General features: G+C 49.0%; 3 protein-coding genes across 3 annotated transcripts; 1 reads left to right on the top strand and 2 right to left on the bottom strand.

The window, feature by feature from the left end:
* Nucleotides 1-1,496: 1,496 nt before the first annotated feature.
* nog3 (noggin 3) lies at nucleotides 1,497-2,939 on the top strand. The gene has a single exon (XM_067244936.1). The coding sequence runs from the start codon at nucleotides 1,845-1,847 to the stop codon at nucleotides 2,514-2,516; it is 672 nt and encodes a 223-aa protein (XP_067101037.1). The 5' UTR covers nucleotides 1,497-1,844; the 3' UTR covers nucleotides 2,517-2,939.
* Nucleotides 2,940-8,408: 5,469 nt separating this feature from the next.
* On the bottom strand, nucleotides 8,409-12,203 carry LOC136950633 (chromobox protein homolog 2-like). Its single transcript, XM_067245075.1, has 5 exons — nucleotides 12,138-12,203; nucleotides 12,010-12,053; nucleotides 10,961-11,026; nucleotides 10,794-10,863; nucleotides 8,409-10,551 (listed from the first exon to the last, which is right to left on the bottom strand). The coding sequence occupies exons 1-5, from the start codon at nucleotides 12,201-12,203 to the stop codon at nucleotides 9,121-9,123; spliced, it is 1,677 nt and encodes a 558-aa protein (XP_067101176.1). The 3' UTR covers nucleotides 8,409-9,120.
* Nucleotides 12,204-12,374: 171 nt separating this feature from the next.
* LOC136950730 (ectonucleotide pyrophosphatase/phosphodiesterase family member 7-like) lies at nucleotides 12,375-16,867 on the bottom strand. Its single transcript, XM_067245175.1, has 7 exons — nucleotides 16,453-16,867; nucleotides 15,624-15,769; nucleotides 15,127-15,330; nucleotides 14,472-14,900; nucleotides 13,549-13,789; nucleotides 12,897-13,032; nucleotides 12,375-12,779 (listed from the first exon to the last, which is right to left on the bottom strand). The coding sequence occupies exons 1-7, from the start codon at nucleotides 16,736-16,738 to the stop codon at nucleotides 12,710-12,712; spliced, it is 1,512 nt and encodes a 503-aa protein (XP_067101276.1). The 5' UTR covers nucleotides 16,739-16,867; the 3' UTR covers nucleotides 12,375-12,709.
* Between the last annotated feature and the right edge of the window lie 5,365 nt (nucleotides 16,868-22,232).

Genomic DNA, 22,232 nt, shown 5'->3' with positions numbered 1-22,232 from the left:
ATATTCACTCAATCTAGCATATTAATTCCTCCCCAGCGACAGATATATTGCGCCAAAATAAGGCTATAACTCTGCACAGCCATATTAATTCTCGCGATCGCGGGTCCTCGCAGTTGGAACTAAGTTCCCGACATTCTGGGGCTTATTTGTCCCTGTCTCGTGCGGTCCAGTGGAGCACAGTCGCCCTTTCTCCGTCCCTGCTTCTCAGCACCGGCACCGACCTCGCAGACAAGAGTTGTTTTTTATCTGGGCCATAACTCAGCCTTTACTACACGCGCTCACATTCCTCTGGTTTGCCTTCTGGCGGGAGCAGGAGGTGCGCTCTCCAAGGCCGTGCTGCGAGTGACTAATCGAATTCTGACTGTTTAATCGTTTTCTGTTACTGCCGTTCATTTATGACTCCCTGGAATTAACAATCAATAAAGTTGTTCTCTTTTTATAATGTCCAGTGTTTATCTTTATTCTCAAAGTTGCGCCTGGCCAAATTAATTGAGTTGTGTTTAATTTAAACACTTTGTCCTCTTTCAAAGTAAAGCATACAAAGTCGACAGGCTTCCTTGTCGAATAAAATTATAAATAATAGTGGCAATGAAAGCAGCACTTTGCTCTCTCTGCCTCTGTCCCGAGTCCGTCTAAACACACGCTGAGAGCATCTAGGTGGGGAGAGACTTCTAAAATAAACAGCGCTCTGGCACCAGCCGTCTTCGGGACAGGCGCCCTCGTAAAAACCCCTCTCGCAGTTTGTCTGTCTAGAGGAGACGGCTCTCGGCACCTCCGCTGTTGAACTTGAACTGTCATTTGATTTATGAGACCGTTGGTATTCCCTCCACGAGACACATCTGCCAACTATGAGGCTGCGGAGTTAGCGCAGCACTTTCACTTGGTGGAGGGATGCCACGTTTGAATACCCGCTTTGAAAGTCTCATATCGCCATCCCAGGCCATTTACCGTCAATGATAAAACGGCCTAATAAACGTAAAACGATACGTTTCTTAGTGTGTGCGTGAGTGTGTTTTGCAGGGGGGGGGGGGCGGCAACTTCACCCTACTCAGTGGATAATGGGAGGGAGGAATGGAGTAGAGGTAGGGGGGAGGCTTTGGGTCGTTTGGCTCCAGCCTTTTGCATAAGCATAGAGAGAGAAGAGAGAGAGAGAGAGAGAGAGAGAGTGAGAGAGATGTGGGATTACATCACTGCCCGCGTGGATATATCGGTGGAGCCAAAGGAGGCTCCGTGTGGCCACAGGGAACAGCTCGTGCGTCGGTGAGGAGCCATGCATAGAAGGCTGGTTGAGTCGCTCTTACTCCACCTGGACTCGGACCTGATCAGGACCAGTACCCAAGCCCCGAGGAGATGCAGCCAGACCAGACCAGACCACACTTCTGAAGCTGATGTCCAAAAAATGTCACTGAAGTGATTAATTTGTCACTCTGGTGGGCTCGTGGACTCGTCTTGCACCTGTGACGTCTCTGCCTGGACCCATGTCCTAAACCTTTATCTGGGCAGTCAAACATTCCACTGACCACGCACATCGACGTCCCACTCCTCGACTGCAGTCTCTGGTTGCCATGGTGAACAGCCAACGACCTAGAGGAACTTTCTGATAAACTTTTGGACTGCACAGAGCGCGAAAATCACCTGGGGGAAGCGCTTGCGTCTGTTCAAACTGTATGGGGTGGAAATACTACACGAGGTGACCTTCACAATTCCCGGGACGAACACACGGATGCTCTCATATCTCCTCTGAGGATTCTATTATTCATCCCTCTCTCACCTGGAACTATATATTTTACCCTCGTGGAACTACATCAATTTGATCTGTCCTGGAACTAACCTCTATCAAGACGATGGATAGCTCCTACTCTCTTCTCGCCTTGGCTCTGCTGGTGCTGTCTCTTGGGTTCGGGATAGAGGAGGGCATGTGTCAGCACTACTTCCTCCTCCGGCCCATTCCAAGCACCAACCTACCCATAGTGCCGCTAAAGGAGGACCCGGACCCAGTTCTAGACCCAAAGGAGAGGGACCTGAACGAGACGGAACTCCGCTCCACTCTAGGGAGCCATTATGATCCCTTGTTCATGTCCATCACCCCGCCAGAGGACAAATACGTTGGGGAGGAAGACCAGGTTGACTGGGACCTGAGACAGAAACCGTCCGGAGCCATGCCCAAAGAGTTCAAGGCAATTGAGTTTGAAGTCCAGCACGGCAAGAGACAGAAGCCCAGTAAGAAACTCCGCAGACGGCTGCAGCTGTGGCTGTGGTCCTACGCCTTCTGTCCGGTAGTTTACTCATGGAACGACCTTGGGCCCCGGTTCTGGCCACGCTGGGTGAAAGGGGGTAAATGCTACAATAAGCGCTCTTGTTCAGTCCCTGAAGGGATGGTCTGCAAACCTGCCAAATCGGCCCATTTTACGATCTTACGATGGCGCTGCTTGCAGAAAAAGGGGGACTTGAAGTGCTCATGGATACTCGTTCAGTATCCCATTATATCAGAGTGCAAGTGTTCTTGTCCGAACTGAATAGAACTGAAAAATAACTTTTGAAATCATTATGTTGAAATAAATCATAGCTCCATGATTATTTTTATATGCACTGCCAAGTGTAAGAAGAATGTATATTTTATGTATATATGTGGTGCCATTTTAAGACAAACTTTTAAGACGATGTAAAAAGGTCAGTATTATTACTATAACTAAAGGTCTACTGTATTTGTTTGTGGATGTATCTTGATATTTATATTATGAGCAGTTCGTACTGCAAATCATTTGACATACTGTTTGCCTACTGTTACTGAAGGATTTACAAGCTGTTTTCTAATTCTTCTGGATCTTTCTGAGGTTCTGTACATACAGGGAAAGGGAAACATGGTGCAATCACCATGGACATGAAGCTGGCCTATTTATTATTTAGACCCATGTAGTCATTGTCAATAAAACCACTCAAATGGCACCCAAGGGGGACTTCTGATTTGTTACAACGATGCCACAGATGAGAGATGATCTCTTGGAAGCTGAGGGTCAGGATGTCTCTCTCTCCTATAATGGATGAGGTCCAAAGCCAGACAGAGGTTGTGGTGTTGATGGCCAGCCAGACTCAGCCAGGCTATAAATCCAACCTCAGGCCTAAACATTGATCCATTTCATTGATCCAAAATAATTGAATGCTGCTGCTCCACTCTTCCCAACAAATGACCTGTTAGAGTAGTTTTAAAGAACAACATGCTGTGTGGCTAGATTGCCAGGAAAGTGCTTTTGTATCCCACTGTGTTCCTGTGTGCTGCGTGTCCCTGGAAGTGTGCTCCTGTCTGCCAGAGAAGCTGTTTCTCCGTGTTCCTGTGTTGAATGTTGGCCCACCTAAGTAGTTGCAAAAAGGTTTGAAACACTAAATTAAGTGTGACTTCCGTTAGTTTGGGGCAGTGTGGCAGTTTTTCAAGACAGTAATTTCCAGAAACAAAAAGTTGATTTCCGGACTCAGCAGAAATCAAATACACACACCATCCAGACAGACACACACAAACACACTGTAGCAAAACGATGGGCTACATTGTGAGGTAGCCTTAAGAAGACATCATCAAGCCGTGTGATGAAAGAAGTGTGTGGTGATATTAGTTTGTGCATGTGTGTGTGTGCATGTTTGCATTTGCGAGTCCTTTGCTACTTTCCCAGTGTCCTGGTCTCCCCCTGTTAGACAACAGCCTTTCTCTGACAGTCTAAGGGGTCTTTGTAAAAGGATTAAAAGTTAAAGACCTTCATTTTCAGATTCTTGCATTTAAGCTGCATGGCGCCTGAAATACATACTGGCTGGGGGGGGGGTCACATGTAGAAACATTCTTCCTGCGTCTGCACTCATTCTGCAAAGGAGAGAGCAGAAAGAGATCCAGAAAGAGAGAGAGAGATAAACTGGGGGGGAGGGGTAATGTTCAAAGGCAGACAGTGAGAGGAGAGGACAATGAATTTTGGTTGTCTATGTAAAGTACAGTAGCAGTGTCTAATTCAGCCTCTGATTAAAGACAGACCAGCAGTAAGTACTCCAAAAACTCAGAACACTGTCTCTGTATTGAAAACGCTTTACCGTAAACCACAAAACCCTCTCTCTCTCTGTCTCTCTCTCTGTCTCTCTCTCGCTCTCTCTCGCTCTCTCTCTCTCTCTCTCTCTCTCTCTCTCTCTCTCTCTCTCTCTCTCTCTCTCTCTCTCTCTCTCTCTCTCTCTCTCTCTCTCTCTCTCTCTCTCATACACACATGATTAAAACCAAAGGTGGGTGGCATACCCAAACGGGCAGCAAACCAACTCCTGTACCCCTCCCACGAAAGTTCTGAACCGCTCTACCAAAGAGCTTAGGAACAGCTTCCTCATCAGGACTAGCGAGCTACATCAAAGATTGAAAACACACATGCTTTAATTGCCTCCTGAAGGATCAAAACTCCTCAGATCAACCCCATTCTGTTCTTCTGAAGAACGTTGGGGTTTCCATGGAGGAGATGTCTCCCAGCCTGTTCATGGATGCAACCTTTTAATGAGGTTTACATGCCAAGTAAGTCACTCTAAGACTTCTGCTGAAATGTCTTAATTAGAAGGATGTGCATCGAGATTGAATCCTGTTTTAGAGGACTGGGGTGGGAATAGAAAGAAACAGAGAAAAAAGAGAGAGAGTGCAGGGAGAGAGAGATAGAGACAGACAGAGGTAGAGAGAGCAAGGCCAGGGATGGAGGGATCGAGACAGACAGGTAGAGAGCAGGGAGAGGGATGGAGGGATAGAGACAGGCAGGTAGAGAGCAGGGAGAGGGATGGAGGGATAGAGACAGACAGGTAGAGAGCAGGGAGAGGGATGGAGGGATAGAGACAGACAGGTAGAGAGCAGGGAGAGGGATGGAGGGATAGAGACAGACAGGTAGAGAGCAGGGAGAGGGATGGAGGGATAGAGACAGACAGGTAGAGAGCAGGGAGAGGGATGGAGGGATAGAGACAGACAGGTAGAGAGCAGGGAGAGGGATGGAGGGATAGAGACAGACAGGTAGAGAGCAGGGAGAGGGATGGCATCCTGGAATGAGAGGAATAAGGATGAAAGAAGAAATTAAATGAGGGGGGGTGGAGAAAAAGAGTCAAGATTGTAGAGCAAGTGAGGGTGCAGAGAGGGATAGAGCGATAGTGCAGTGGTGAAGGAGGAGAGGAGAAGGATTGTGGGGTGAGGTGTGTGGGGCGGTGTTCTCTGGTTTCAAACAGGACACTATCTGAGAGAGGTGGGCAGGTATGCTGGCCGAGGTCAGGCCTGGCTTTGATGTGTCTGTGTGTGTGTGTGTGTTAGAAACGTGGTTACACGTTATTACCGCCAGCATCATAGAAGAGAGGAAAAGAGCAGGGAGCAGTAAAGAAAGGCTACAACCACACACACTATAGATCACTGGACACACACACAAATTGAAAATGCTCAGCAGTCAACACGCATACAACCCGATAAAGACCATTTATGTGTGTGTGTGTAAATCATATCAGAGGTAGCTCATCTAATGGCCACACATCAAGCGGCTCCCACGGGGCGTTCTGTCTGAGTGCTCCATGGAGGGGCAAATGGAGGGGAAAGGGGAGGGGGGGTAGGAGGGAGGAGAGAGGAATAGGAGAAACAAAGACAGAGAGGAGTGGAAGAAGGAGGAGGGAGAGGGAAGGGGGCGGAGGGGGGAAGACAGTAGAGAGAGACAGCTGAGAGGGGAAGGTGCACGCCGTGTCTATGAAGGGTTTAGGAAGCCTGTAAAGCATCGTTGAAGGTTGTATTATTATTTCTTCTTTTGGAAAGAAGGGTGAAAACATCTCCGTTGCTCTCTCACAGACACACGTGTTAAGTCCCCTGCCCATCACAGCCTTGCTCCAGTATTGGGCTATCTTGGCATGGCACTCCCTCACAATTAAATTCTGTCTCTCAAGGGCCCAACGTACAGAAGTGAACTGTGTGGAGGTAAACAAATAAGAGAGAGAGAGAACAAGCGACTAACAGGTGGGAGAGATAGAGAAAACTGTATGTCTGCAGTGCAAGCTATGGGAGAGGAGACAATGGAGTTTAGCATGGACACCCACACACCCATACACACACACAGCTCAGGACACAAGAATAGTCTGTTCCCCATCTATTTAACACGTGTGTATGTGTGTGTGCATGATCACGTCTTTGCCTTTCACTCTCTCCCTTTGTCTCTCCTCAATCACTTGTTTAGAGTGACAGCTCTCCTCCATCCCAGTTAAAAAAGTGAAATGTTCCAAGTTCCAATTCTGCAGGCTCACATGTACCCAGGGTGCACACCCCCACACACACCCCTTACTGTGGATTAGCGTCTGTATCGCTCCTCAGGAATGCTGGCTGTGGCTCAGAGATGGTCTGATCAGTAGGTGGTACGCCATCACACACTGTTGATATCGAGACATGGAGTCAGACTTCCATTCAGTCAAAGCAGCACACACAGCACACCACAGGCTCCACAATTCTTGCGGCACAGCTGTGACAGGTTATGGCACCCCTATGACAGCTGTGAAGGTGCAGGAGTGACAGGCCCGGGGGTGGGGGAGGAGGTAGAGGAGGATGTCACACACAGACGTTCCAAGGTTTTCACTCTGGTGTGTGAGACGACAGCCTGCAGCTCCACCCAGGCTGCCGCCAGGCCTCTCACACACACACACACACACACGCACACACCTTATGAAAAAAGTTGCTGAGCCTCATAAACCCACACAACCTGAGCCTGTGGGCAAGTATAACACATACACACACACACACACACATACACAAACACAGCTCTAAAAAACCTGCCGCCTGGCCTGTTTTCTGAGTGGTACTCTCCAAATACTTGACATTGTTTCCTGCCCTCCATTCCTCCCACAAGCCAGGATGCATCTAGAGTATAGAATACAGACACACACACAGCACCCCACAACCAACCTGAGACACGCCTCTATGGACTACCTGGTCTTCAGTAGACCAGACAGTGTTTCACCTGGATATTTCCTCCACAGATAGTTTTACAGGTTACACTGCAAGAGCTCACATGGACAGGGGCTGGGAGATGGAGGGATGAAGTGCTGAGAGGAGGGTGTTAAAAGGAAGAGAAATGCAGAGGCAGAGAGAGATAGTGAGGCTGACAGAGGCAGAGGGAAAGACCGAGGCAGATACAGCCCCCCTGAGGAGAAAAGGAGAGAGGAATGGGGGCGACTGAGGCAGGAGAGGGAAAGACAGGAGAGGGTTAGAGGAGAGGGCTGGATGGAGGCAGGGGGGCTAGCTGTTGTGACATTGAGTGGTCCAAGGGCCAGAAGATTGATGACAGTCTGGGTGTATTTGTGCCACGGTAGAGCAGACCTGCCGTTAGGTAGCCCCCAATGTCCTGTGTATGCACGTATGTGTGTGTGTGTGTGCATACGAGTCTGTCCATATGCGAATATGTGCGTGTGAGGTGGACGCATGTCAACCCGTGTGTCTCGACGTCTGTCTCTAATCTCTCTTATGTCTATATTTGCCTGACTGTACCATGCGAGCACGCCTCCACATCTCACAATGTGGCTAAGTCTTGAGAGTGCACGCCTGGGCAAGTGTGTATGCTGTGTGTGCGTGTGCACGTGTAGTGTGAGAGTGTGTGTGTGTGTGTGTGCAGAAAGGGAAGGGGATTACACTGCTCCGCAGTGTTCAGACTGTTTATGCATACCAGTGGGGTGTGAGGGCCTCTCTGTCGCACTCTGTTGACACTAACTTATTTTGGGAAAATTCCACCGAGCGGGAGAGAAGCCGGCCATTAATCACCCACACTGCAGCTCGCCGGGATGCGAGCCTGTCACTCACGCTCCTCACTGCTGCTATTACTCTCCTCAACCATAACAGAGGGCCTGTGAGTGGCGTGAAGCGTCGTGCGTGTGTGTTGGGGGGGGGGAGGTGGGAGAGTTATGAGTGTTGCTGGTTCTGTGATTGTATCTATTAGCAGGGTGTAGAGTCCTCTCATGCTTGCACATAAGAGCTTGTGGTGTTATTAAAACACACGCACACTCTGGGGATACAGATTTGTGTTGATAAGAACGCGTCCTTAACACACACACACAGTCATGTTTGTGTACTAGGGAACACAAGCTTATGTGTGAGATTACCAAAGATGGCCATCTACTGGCTGTCTGAAGATCTGAAGTTAACAACGTATTAATTTAGCACACTTATCTAAAGCAACACACCTAGGGGATTTGAACCTACAATCTGTAGTCAAATGATCTGAGCTATACCTATCCCCAGTTAGCTGTATCCAAGTATGTGAATGTGCAATAAGTAGATCTCACTAACTACTTAGTTTAGGATTGGCTCCATTCCCATGGTTTTCTATAATGATTTGCTGTTAATAAGACCATTAACCGACATGAGAACATACACACACACACAACAGCATTCTGGGTAGCACCAGCCACATTTATAAGTACTTAGAATGGTTTATACCAAGGCCTTAGAAACTGTAGGCACACAGGCAAGGTATTTCCAAAGGTGCTTCACCAGATAAGCACCAAGTACAGACACATATTCACAACATTTTTATAAATATAAATTAAAATAATATTTCACCTCCAAAGACCTGGAACACATTGAATGACTGATTGTATTCAGAGTGTAAGTTCTGCAGGTCAGTAACACTGGTTGGCATCAGGAGGAACATGGCACCATTTGAGAGGTGGAAATTCAAGAATGGAATACAGCTGTAGCTTCAAATAACTGAACTTCTGACAGAATAAAACACCATTCACATTCATGATTCCTTTGGTCCAGAAGGGGAACAAAACAGGCTGATGGTGGTAAGTGTGTGGGTGTGTGCTTCAGTCAGTCCAAAGATAACCAATACAAGCCCAGTAACAGTTCTCTATACATGCTTCCACAGACCCCAGAGTCAACGCCACCTGGCCTCTTGAAGCCCCAACCTAGACACTCCACAGGTCCTGCTGTCGTCCTTATGAGATCCAGGAAGATGGTCACTGGGGAAAGGGACCAGGAAACGTATGAGGATGGAAGCATCGAACACCTCCCACATGCGGCTTGTGGTAGTTCACCGTCAGAGACTGATCTCAGGTCAGTGTAGAGGCAGGGGCCCCTGTAGTTCACCACCAGAGGCTGCTCTCAGGTCAGTGGTTCCTGGAGTTAAAGAAGCCCACGCTGGTGGGAGACTCCTTCACCGTTACCGTTACAAAGTTGGCCGTGACGTCCGTAACAAACACGTGTTCTAGAAGGCTACGCGTGGGACGCCAGTCCGAGTCCACTGCCTCCATATCAACTGGGACCGGATGGATCCTGGGGCCCCCATTGCCTGCGTATGGAGAAGCATCACCACCTTCTGATTCACTGCTACTAGTGTCGTCTGAGTCCCCTGTGCTGAGGTCATTGAGGCTCCGCTGGCCTGACTTCCGGTCTTCTGCACATGGTCTGTCCTGCCGCCCTCCTCCTCCTTCCCCTGGGGTCCCACCCCCCCTCCCCATAACCCCCACTCCCTTCCTCTCTCTCCCCACCTCAGTCATCTTGTCCTCTCTTTGCCTTGGTCCTCCTCCTCCTCCTCTTCCTTCCTGTCTGGGAGTGTGTGTCTCTCTAATGCTTCCCCCTGCTCCCTTCACTACTATGCTGCTGCCACTTCTTAAACTGGACCTGGATGTTGCCACGGCAACGCCACCGTTTCCTTGAAGACCGTTCCCAGATGCTGACTTGGTGACGCTCTGCAGGTTGAGGGCTCTGAGGCTGAGAGCCTGGCTGGCACGGTCCCTGGCTGAGGGAGGGGGGGAAGGGGCGGGCCTGGAGCTGCCGGAGCCTTGCGGAGCTCCACCTGGGCCCTCCGGTCGTCTCTGCCCCAGGGAAGAGCGCTGAGCTGCGCCGCATGTCGCCTGACCTCCCCCTAACCCCGCGGAAGGCTTGGAAGTCGGCAGACCCAGTGCTGCGGTGCTGCCCCCCAGCTTCAGAGAGCCTGTCCTGCTGCTGCCACAGTCAGAGAGAGAGCGCTTCAGCTCAGAGGAGCTCTTACTGTGGGCGGGAGGGGCTCGACCCATGGAGGAAGAGGAGGAGGAGGAAGAGGGAGAGGAGGCGGAAAGAGATCGGCCAGGCCAAAGGCAGCTCAGAGCACCAGGTTTAGGGGCCCCTGGCTGGGAAAAGGCCCCTGACGAGCCCTGGGCACCTGAATCCTCCCTGCCTGCCCTGGCCAGGCCTGGGTATGTGAAGCTGGCTGGCTGTAGGGGCTTCTTTACCCCACCTCTTGACTCCTCTCTGGGGGGATCACGGGGGGGGCGCAGGGCCTGGAGGCGAGGGGGAGGTGGGGTCTTGGCCTGTCTCAGAGCACGGAGCTCAGGAAGGAGGGGTTTTCTCCCACGCTTCTTTTTGACTGGCTCCTGCTTGGCCGCCAAGGCAGGCGGCCTCTTCTGGGGAGAGGAAGGCAGGTCTCGTAGGCGTGGCCCTGGCCGGGCCTTCTTCACCTGGTCCTCGTCATCTGAGGAAGAGGAGGAAGCAGAAGAGGAGAGGCCAGAGGACGAGGAGGAGGAGGAGCGGCTGGATTTAGCGGCAGCTGGAACTGGCTCCTGGAAATTGGAGAAACATGTTATGAGTACTTGTTGTTACAAACTACTATTTATATTCTTTGTGTTTGCCTCTGGATCTAATGACTTCCCAATCATCTTGTCTCACTATCTTTGTCTAGGTCGTCAGCTTACCCAACTCAAAAGGTGGGTAAACAGACCATGCTACTGTGCAGTTGGAAAGAGTAAACAATATTAAGAGGGGGCTGTCAGAGTGAGTGTGTGAGCTGTCAGTGTGTAATTACCAGAATTTTCCGTGGACGTCCTCTTGGTCTCTTCCCTTTTTTCTGGAACAGCAGCTCCCTCTCCTGTTCCCTGGAGGAACCACATACAAACAATCACTCACCTATCTCCAGATCTTTCAATTTAGTGTGTAAATTCAACTAACTGTCTGTACAAAAGTGCAGCCTACCTCTTATGGAAGGCTGCAAGTAACCTGGGATCCAAAATGTTTTCTTCAGGCTCCCAGCTGTTGTGCCTGGACAAAACATACACATGGTGTAACTCAAGAACCTAGAATCCACATAACATGCAACCACATACTTCTCGAAATGTTTACGTTTTGCTATCAAGTGGTTTTTAGAGCTCGCCTTAAGTGCAAAAATGTAGGCCTAGTAGTTGCAACATATCTCAGTTATGATCAGTCTCGTAGTAGTAGTATTAGTAGTAGTAATTTGTATGGTTATGTCTCATGGAATGATGCCAAACTAAAGTGGTATCTTTAAACAGTCGGGTTACCATCACGAGATTGGATTTTGGATGAAGTATTGTGTAGATGTACTACATAAGCTGTATTAGCGGTTCAAATCGTGTTATTTCGCTTTTTATCGTTTTGGTAGGCTATATCTTGCTTTAGTGCACATCTGTTCAAAAGGTAAACTAATCGGAATATGCTGAAAAGACAAACAATGCTAACTTTCCTGGTCGTATCGTATACTGCCTCAATGTTCAAAATCCATATAATTTAAATAGCAACAAAAAGAGCACGTAGCTTTTCATTGTTGTAGTTAGCTCAAATGTAGGCTACATTTGCTACATGGACTAGTATACATGAAGGTAGGCTGGTACATAGTTTTGTGGTTCTAAAATCATGCATGGGATACGTGATATACGTAATGGGCGTTCCATATCTCCAAAACAGCGGCTGGCTAGTGTGTGCAAATAATTATGCTGCTGCTGTCAACCCTTACTACACTAAAGATTGCTGCTGCCACGGTAGCGGGTTCACTGCTAGCAACGACAACAAAACATGACACAGAAAACCCTCTGCCGTTCCCTAGCGTGCATGCATTCAAGGATTCACAGGACAAATGTTCCTATGTAATAAGTATTTTAAATGCAATGATTATGTATGGGTTAACGATAGGTATACTGCAAGTCGCTAAGAGAGCGGGGGGCTACATTGTTGTCATTGTTTGGAGCCCAGCGGCTGCCAGCTAAAATAGCTGGCTGGCTACTCACTTGGAGGACCAACCTCTCCACTTCACCAAATACTCAAACTTGCCCTGCAGGAAACAAGAGAAAAAATAAGTCAGCCGACCGCTAATGCAAAGTAGTATGTACATATTTTCTGAGGCGACATTTTATACCTTTCTTGGACGTTTGTTGAGGATGCATTCCGCGTCAAATACCTGCCCTACAGTTACCCCCTCCATGGCTGCGTAGCCCCTCTCTTTACGAGCGGAAAAAGCGAAATAGGCTAAGGCAATTGGCTTCAATCGACCACCGTAGTTTCTCTCGCACCACTCACGTCACTTTAGCTTTATAAGAATAATTTTTATTTAATGTAATATAATGATTTGTTCCTAAAAGTGTAGTGAACTTAACCAACACATCTAAAGAAACAATTTAACAGCGTCAGGCAACAACTTGCCGTATAAAATTAGCAAAGGGTTTTCTCTATACAATTACATGAATATTGATCAATATAACACACATTCGACGTGTCAGACTACAAATTACATATCCACAATTGACAGCAATCTAAAAACAACTGCACATACATTTTAACAAATGTTTCCTCTCTAGAGATGACAACATTAGCCAAGACATATCAAACATCATTATTTGAAACATTATGAGATCAGATGTGTTTCACAAATCAATAGAAAATGTATCACTCTAGCCAAGCCTGTAATTTATTTAGTCTTCATTTAGGCTGTCAAAAGTAGCTATGTTTCATGTCTATTTGGTGATCTTTTTGGTCATCAATAGCCTCTCCCTCTGTAGATCTGTAGAAGAGACAGGAAAATAGTATTAGTGCATTAGCATGTGTGTGTTTTTTAAATGTCAATAGATTATTCAGGCGGAACAAGATAGTGGGTGTGTTGGGGCCGGGGGGGGGGCACCTGGGGCATTTCTCCATAAAATTGTCCCTTTTACTCCTCTTGTACATGGTCTGAGCTGTGCTGATGATGAACACAAGAGCCAGGAAGCCGGCCACTGCTGACAAGCCCACAACCACATCCCACAATACCTCTCTCTCTGGAAGCAGAGTGAGAGGGGAAGGGATGGGTGTGAAAGATTGAGGGAGAGAAACAAAGAGAGAGAAAAAAATATGTACAGCACAGAAGGAAGAGAGAAATACAGACAGGAGAGAGACAGAGAAAAAACAAACCAAAAGGATCAGTAACTGCATTAGTGTTGAAACAAGTGTATGGACCTTACACATTAAATCTTTAAACTTTTGTTATCAAGCATCATCTGATAAAATGATAAGGAAACAGCTCGTTATACAATGTTTGGTGAAGAGAATAAGTCTCGATATTGGATTACGATCTTTCTGTTAAGCACAACAACCTGATATGGACCTGGAGAATATGCAACTTTGTTATCAGTCTTATCTATTGGCTGGGTGGAACTTGCGATTCATATCACCCTCTGGACACTCATCATGGTGACAACTATCATGCCAACGATCAACTGCCATACAGAGATTAGTACAAATGTGCAATTTTGTTGAAGCAGAGTGCTATTGAGTGAACCTCATTGTAATCTTACCCTGGTCTACAGGGTCAGGGCTCGGGCGGAGCATATTACTGGTGACTTCCAGCGCCCCGTCGTTGACCTCGGGCGTGATGCCTAGCAGGTGGCACATCAGTGGGTACACGTTCACAGTCTCAAAGGGTCCCACCTGGAGGTTCCTCTGGAAGTCTGGCCCTACTGCCCTGAAGAACGGCTTCATGTCCAGGTCCTTGTTGTCAAAGCCATGCTCACCCTTGCTATACTGGACTGGGAACAGCTGGAAAGAAAAGGTGGGTTAGTGTGACTAGCTGGAGGTAGGAGGGGGTTAGTGTGACTAGCTGGAAGGAGGAGGGGGTTAGTGTGACTAGCTGGAGGGAAGATGGGGTTAGTGTGACTAGCTGGAGGGAGGAGGGGGTTAGTGTGACTAGCTGGAGGGAGGAGGGGGTTAGTGTGACTAGCTGGAGGGAGGAGTGGGTTAGTGTGACTAGCTGGAGGGAGGAGGGGGTTAGTGTGACTAGCTGGAGGGAGGAGTGGGTTAGTGTGACTAGCTGGAGAGAGGAGGGGGTTAGTGTGACTAGCTGGAGGGAGGAGGGGGTTAGTGTGACTAGCTGGAGGGAGGAGTGGGTTAGTGTGACTAGCTGGAGGGAGGAGGGGGTTAGTGTGACTAGCTGGAGGGAGGAGTGGGTTAGTGTGACTAGCTGGAGGGAGGAGGGGGTTAGTGTGACTAGCTGGAGGGAGGAGGGGGTTAGTGTGACTAGCTGGAGGGAGGAGTGGGTTAGTGTGACTAGCTGGAGGGAGGAGTGGGTAAGTGTGACTAGCTGGAGGGAGGAGGGGGTTAGTGTGACTAGCTGGAGGGAGGAGGGGGTTAGTGTGACTAGCTGGAGGGAGGAGGGGGTTAGTGTAATGTACTGTGATGTTATGTATCTATATCTCCCAGGTCTTCCTCTTAGCACACTTACCCCATTGATAACATATCCAGGGTCAGCAAATAGGATGAGCGGCAGCAGGCGTGGATGGTTTCCATAGTGCAGCCTGGCAGGCATGTCCTCCTTCTTGTAGACATGGAGGTTGGGGTGCCCTCCCTTTAGGGCCAGGTACACCTTCTCCAGGAGGCCGTCCTTGGGCAGCAGCATCCCCGTTGGTCCGTAGTCAAGCAGCTGGAACTTGATGTCCTTGAAGTCAAACCCAGGGATCTGGGAGAGGATGATCTCCTTCACCCCCGCGCCCCGCAGCACCGTGGTCATCCCGTGGTCGGCTGTGATGATGACGTTGAGGCGTTCAGTCAGCACGTGATCCTGGATCCTCTGTCGGATGAATCCCACCGTCCGGTCCACCTGCCTGACCATCTCCCGTCTCTCCGGAGAGTCTGGACCGTGTTCGTGTCCCACCTTCAATACGAACAACAACAGAACAATACCTCAAATCTGTTCAATGAGGGGTTCGCTTGACTTCCACTACCAAATTGGTAGTGCCAATGTGTAGCTTGGTTGCCAGTACCCCACAAAAGCATGACCGGTAAAGTGGTACAAAGGCCAGATCGTAATTTTGTTGTTGTGTATGCTTTCTGCATACACATCTTCCATTCAATAATTAGTATAGAGGCCATTGACCTACCATATCAGGTTCTCCAAAGTACAGAGACACAAAGTCCAGATCCTGGCCGTGGAACCAGTCTCCCACCACCTTGTCGATGTTGAGCCTCCAATCGGTCTCGTTGGAGTGGTCATAGAATGGTGGCTCCACCTGTTTGACCCCGACCACCTCACCCCTGTACTTAGCGGCCGTGCCGGGGAAGTGCAGGGAGCCGGCCTTCAGGCCCTGGAGGAGGAGAGAGCACACGCCCCGGAGATGCTTCATGACAGGCTTATAAGTCCAGGAGTTGTAGGCTTCGTCTATGAAACAGATCCTCAGAATATTCTTGTCCAAAACCAAATCACTAATATCATCATATTAATCAAAATCGACAAGATTACGTGAGATAATGTAACACTTTCCTGGTATTGTCTGCCGGAAACAGTGATGTCGTCGATGTGTACAAACAACATGGTCTGTTATAAATAATGAGCAAAAGGAGTAAGGGTGTAAGAGTGTACTGGTGTGTTCTGTCTCACCTGTCTCTGTGCAGTGATCCAGATTGGCAGGCTGCCATTGTCCCAATATGAACTCACAAACTGGGTCTGGTAGTACTGTTTCTTCTCCTGGGTGGTGGTGTTGAACCAAATGTTGTGGATGACGCCATGGTTCTCAACATAGCGCCCTGAGGAACATCAATCACCAATTATAGCTGTTCAGTGACACCATATTTTACTGTGAGGTATGTAAGTTAGTTAATAGTAGACAGACCAGCCTATGATTCACGATTGCATGGTTGATGTGACATTATCGTAGATAATTATATCACCTTGCTTGATTTACTTGTTAAACACTTGGAGGGAAATGGGTTTTATGTAGACTTTTATTTGTGGATTTTCCCTCTGCTTTTAACACAAGTCAACCACACATTCTAACCAGTAGGCGTTCAAAACCGTTGAAGGTTTCTAGTTCCAAAGTGCAGAACAAAGCGTTATAAAAACGGCTTTGTTCTGGCAGCTATTATTCAGTTGAATAAGTCTTAGCAACATTGCTAGTATAATAATATAGACGCAAAGTCTATTTTATTTCAGTTTTCATATATTGGTTTTGAAATGTTGGAATGTGGAGCACCAGTTTTCTCATGTGGTTTCGATTTTTAGGTCGTACACTGTTTTGTGTTGTTTTTGTAAAATATGGCAAATGCACAAACTCCCCCACTGCAGACCAAGGTTACTTACGGGTATAAATAAAGTCAACTGAACTGAACTGAGATGCCTGCAGACGTGTTACAGTGAGGAAGACTAAAGTTGCATGCTGTGTGTTCTCCAAGGACTTCAGTTGTGTAAGCGTTAGTGTGTGTGTGCCTACCTGAGAGCAGGGTGAAGTGTGAAGGGCTGGTGATGGTGAGGAAGGGGGGAGTGACGTATGCTGCCCTGACCCCATCCAGGGCCATCTGGTCTAGATGAGGAGTGTCCACGTCCCGGTCGTAGTCCCAGCGGAACCCATCGAAGGAGATGAGCAGCAACTTGTTCCTGGTGGTCCGGTCGGAAGGAGCGCTACGGCCGGACGCCTGCCCAGGAACAGAGCCTCTGTGTGGGGACGCTTCAGAGGAAGAGGTGGCCTGGAGGACCAGGAGAAGCAGGAGAGGCAGCATGGCTGAGGTTTGACACAGTCTCTCAGCAAGTTAATTGTGGTGAGATACACCAGTCAGATCACCAGCCACGTCCCTCTGTGTGATCTGGTCCAGACTCTCAGACCCCAGGTGGCCGCTGTCTGTGAGCTCTGGCATTACCACACTGATGGACTGCAATGACTGATTGTCGGACTGACAGACAGCACACCTGTGTTGAAGCTTTTATGCCCCCGCCCCCCCCACCCACTCTAACACACACACTGTAACACCCACACACTTTAGGTGAGAGATAACATGAGAGGGTTCCAGTCTCAGAGGCACACTCTCCTATTGTTTAACACACGTCCCTCTTATCTTATCTCCTGCACAGATATCAGACCTGTGTAGCTGGATCGATTGCTTGAATGACTCTCGTGTGTGGCTGATGATGAACCTACACTCCTGTGACCACCAGGTAGAGACATTGCCCCATGATTCAGATGACAAAGCTGTGCTTGAACCATCAGTAACTTTGACACTCTCCCTTCCTTTTACTATCTGTCCTCCCACAGACTCCCTCCATCCCTTCCCTCCCCCTATCACCCCCCCACCTCTCTCTTTTCCATCACGATGAGATGGGCTTTAGTATAGTCACGCTTGACTTGGCAAATGTATTCCATTATCATAGTTGAATGCATTGAAAAGTAATGTAAGTACAAATCCAGACATATGCATCCCTACGGAGATGTAAAATTTAAAAAACGATTAAAATGATAATTTCAACGATTTGAGTCTGACATGGCATGGCTTAGCTGCTACAAGTTGCTGCAGTTGCTGATGAGAGGGTTTAGGTAAAGCAGGGCTGCTCTCTAGGTGTTTCCATGCAGGGTTTCTTCCGTGTGTTCCCGGGCCTGTTTCTGACTTCCTGGTGGGAGCGGAGAGGCCACACCCCCAGAGCACCAGTTGTGAACATGTTGCCACTTGGAAACCAGTTTGGAGACAGACTTAATGAGAAAAGTTCCTGTTTCATACACATGTAAATTAGGCTCGTTGTTTTCCTCCTCTCTGGTGGGTTGGAAGTATGCTGGTGTGTGCTGAACCTGAGTGGACCTCAGCAAAGCTGGGTTAGATAAGATGCACCTCGCCCAGTCTGGCCCTGGTGAGGCAGCGGTTCAAGGCTAATAGTTAATCTGGCGGAGATAAGATATAGCTCTCTCTCAGTCGTTCATACACACACACGCACACACACACACACACACACACATATAGATACACCCTCACACACACACACACACACATACATACATACATACATACAGACACTCAGGTCTCTGGCGCCCTCTGCTGCCCATACTACAACACATATTCAGAGCTGCAGCGATACGCTGTCAGTCTTGTATCACCTGTGATGAACATCTAGGTTAGTGTAGAAGAGGACAGAACCACAGGTTGAGACAGGTGTGAGTGTGTGTGTCTATGTGTTGGACAGGTGTGAGTGTGTGTGTCTGTGTGAATGTGTGTGTTTTACCATATGCTTCAGGGACATTGTTGAAGAGTTATGGCTGAATGTTTCTTCTATAAATTGTCTAGCAATTTGTGTGTTTTACTATACAGGAATCCCAAGCACCTTATTGCCCTGCATATGTCCAAGATGTGTGTTTGTCCCAGGCCTCTTCATGGTCTGTTTGTGTGTATGTGTGTGTACGTGTGAGTGAATGTGAGATTATGTGTATTTGTGTGTTTCTGTGAATGTGAGTATATGTGAGTATAAGTGTAATTGTGTGAATGTGAGGGTGTGTGTGTGTGTGTGTGTGTGGAGTTGAGGCCCAGGTCTCGGCAGCGTGACAGTGATGTATGGGTAATTTAAAAAGTCGTTCTTTTCCACGCAGCGGTTTGCAGTCAGGGCAGCCAACCGCAGCCCGAAGAAAACTCATCTACATTTACTTACACACACACACACACACGCACACACACACACACACACACACACACACACACACACACACACACACACACACACACACACACACACACACACACACACACACACACACACACACTCTCTCTCTCTCACACACACATACACACACACAGGCATCCACAACAGAACTTTAACATGGCCGATGTGTTTACACAGACACTCACAATATGCAGTATGTTCCCATGCAGACACAAAGTTTCAACTTTTAGACAGCAAGCAAGAAAGAAGGACTTCTTTTATGTGCTGTAATTGTCTGTCTGCATGTGTGTATTTGTGCGATTGTTGAGTGTATGCATGGTTGTGAATGTGTGTGTGTGTGTGAATGTGTGTGTGTGAGTGTAAGATGGCGCCAGTTGATCCTAAGTTCAGTTCTGCTTCTTCCACCAGTCTGGTTACGTAACTTCCCTCTGATGACCTCTGACCTGCTCCAGCTCTGCTGTCTTTGTGTGTGTGTGCATGCTCGTGTGTGTGTGTGTGTGTGTGTGCGTGCTCGTGTGTGTGTGTTTACGATGGTACTTCACATTTTGTTACTTTATTTTTTGGGAATCGACAATCATGAAGTAAAGGTACCCTCTTCTGTGTGTATGTATGTGTATGTGTGTGTGAGAGAGAATTGAGTGTGCATGTGTATATTGGGGAATATTGAGTGTGTCTATGTGTGTGTATTGGGGAGTAATACGTGTGTGTGTGTGAGTATGATATTCTTCTGGAGAGGTCACACACCTGTCTCCTCCCAGCATGTCATCTAACAGCGTAGTAACCCCCATGCACTAATGAGTGATGGTGTACTTGACCAGGATTGATTGGTGGCTATGACAGGCCTGATCTCTCTGGCTCATGCACATGCACATGCACACACACTCACACACACATGTGCACACACACATGTGCACACACACACACACACACACACACACACACACACAGTCTCCTCGGTATTGAGTGGGAGCTCCACAACTCTCCAGCAATCTGCTGCCATTGATCTGCAGAGAGATCCAACACCGGCCAGGCGCACCCAGGAATACTGCTTTTCATTAAGTGTGTGTGTGTGTTTTCGTAAAAAGACTTATGTTTATGTTCATTAGAAGTGAGAGAATATTGCATTCTAGGGCAAAGCCTCTGATAGAGTGTGTATGTGTGCATTCGTGTGTGTGTTTGTGTGTGTGTGCTCATGCACAGGGGTCACTAGCAGTCTGTTCCAGCCCACAGGGCAGGGTGGCTCCACCAAGCCTGATATCAGCCTGGTGATCAGAGACTGACAGACAGTCAGACGACAAACAAGTCAAACAGCCAGCCAGCCAGTCAGCCAGTCAGCCAGCTAGCCAGGCTCCTGATATCTGCCTCTCACAGCACTTATAAACCCACCAGACTTGTGTCTGGTGGCATCTCTCTCTCGCTTTCTCGCTCTGTCTCTCTCTCTCCTTCTCTTTCTCAGTCGTGTGAATTATCTATTTGTATGAGATGAGAGATGGCGCTCAAGGTGGTGAAAGAGGGAGAGAGGGAAAAAAAGGGGTTGGGGGGGTTGAGTCTTTCATATCAGAGAAAAATGAAGAGATTGATTTTCTGTCTGTTTCTGAGTCTGCTGGGAATATAAAAACAGACGGCGAGGTTCCACACACTTTTCTCCTCCCCTACGCCATCCTCTCCTGTTCTCCTCATCCTCCATTCTTCCACCGTCTCTCCTGACTCCCTCCCTCCCTCTCAACCCTCTCTTCCACACTCCCCTGCTCATCTCTCCCTTCCCGATCTCCCCTCATCTGACTTCCCTTTCTCTCCCCATCTCTTAGCCTCGCTCGTTCTCCTGTCCTCTCTCTGGCTCTCCTCCCCGTACTTTGTTTCTTAATAATCTCCGTACCTCTCCTCTCTCCCATCCCTCCTCCCCTCTCTCCCTGCTTTCCTCTCCTCCAGGGTTCTCTCCGGGGGTTCCATTTGCAAATGGCTGCCCCACCAGGCTTATCCCAGGGTCGGAAGGAAAAAGTGAGAGAGCAGCTTTGATGAAGGGATGGAGCGGAGGGATGGGATGGGTTTATGAGGGGGGCCTATAGCCCCAGGCAGTGGTGTGTCAGGTGGAGCTCTCTAAAGAGCTGGCCCGGCCCTCAGCCTCCAGCCCCCAGCCCCCAGCCTCCAGCCCCCAGCCCCAAGCCTCCAGCCCCCAGCCTCCAGCCCCCAGCCTCCAGCCCCAAGCCTCCAGCCCCCAGCCTCCAGCCCCCAGCCTCCAGCCCCCAGCCCCGAGCCTCCAGCCCCCAGCCCCGAGCCTCCAGCCCCCAGCCCCGATCCTCCAGCCCCCAGCCCAGAGCCTCCAGCCCCTAGCCCCGATACTCCAGCCTCGGCCCCCAGCCAACCCCACCTCCCAACGTTTTGCTCCACTCCGCTTCCAGACCTGCAGACCGGAGAGACCCAGTTCCTGCGGTGAAATGCGTGTGTTCAGCTGTGTGTGTCTCCCACTCTTCACTTGAACATCTGTGGTGTGTGTGTGGGGGTTTAAATGTAGCTAACAGCGTTTGTCAGACATTAACACGCACGTAGCCCGTACAATCCCCTGACCTTGGCTAAGTGACAGGCATCCCATAATTTACCCTGACACCCTCGTCTCCCGCCTTGGTGACCAGCGTTAGTGTGTGACGTTTCGGAACGCCCCCGATCACCACCTCAGAACCAGGACCATAAACCATCACACCCACACACACACAGACACACACTACCCCACCTCCAGCACCCTAACCCCAGCTCCACACCGGTGATGGAGCGGCCTATCGGTGGCCCTAACTCATCGCCCTGCCGGCGTACAGATGGCGACCAAGCTGAGGAGGACATCAATAGCGTCCGGGCTGAGCGGTCAGGACGGGGCTGATGAGCTGGGAGAGGGATGTTGGTTTAAGGCCTGAGGACGTTCCTCATTCCTGTGAGGAATGTGGCAGCGCAGCGCCTTGATGACAATTTCATTTCCCTGTCAAAGAGACAGGAAGATCCAACAGGAGATCTCGGAGTGTGTGTGGTGTGTGCGTGTGTGTGTGTTAGTACTGGTCTTTCTGTGTTGGTGTTCATGTCTACCTTTGTGCTTGTGTCTACCCGTGTGTACGTGTGTGTGTGTGCGTGTGTGTTGACAGGTGAGGCGATGGAACACTAACTGCCATCGACCAGCAGAGAGATTAGGAGGGAGAGGCAGAGTGAAGGGCAGGAGAAAGGGATGGAAAACGAAGGAAAAAGGAAAGCAAACGAGTGTGACTTTGGCAGGAGGTCACCGTGACGTCCTCCGGGCAGATTGTTCCGGAGGGGTGTGTGTGTGTTCTGACTTGGCTCCCAAGGATTCCTTTGAGATTAGCGTGTGCGTGTGTGCTGTTAGTCCCTCTTTTAAATGTGGAATGTGTGAAGGGACCCCTTGCTGGGAAAGGTCAGCCCCCCCCCCCCCTCCCCCATTTCATTTTCTGAGCGCGTTTGTCACAATGAGCACCAGGGGGCATGTGTGAGCACATGTGCCATTAGCCCACTCCTGCCTAACACGTAGATGCTGCACACAACTGCAGTAGCATACAGTAGCATAGACTATAAATACAC

This window comes from Osmerus mordax, chromosome 10 (genome assembly GCF_038355195.1).
Source record: "Osmerus mordax isolate fOsmMor3 chromosome 10, fOsmMor3.pri, whole genome shotgun sequence".
Taxonomy (NCBI): domain Eukaryota; kingdom Metazoa; phylum Chordata; class Actinopteri; order Osmeriformes; family Osmeridae; genus Osmerus; species Osmerus mordax.
This window is presented reverse-complemented; position numbering and strand designations above follow the sequence as displayed.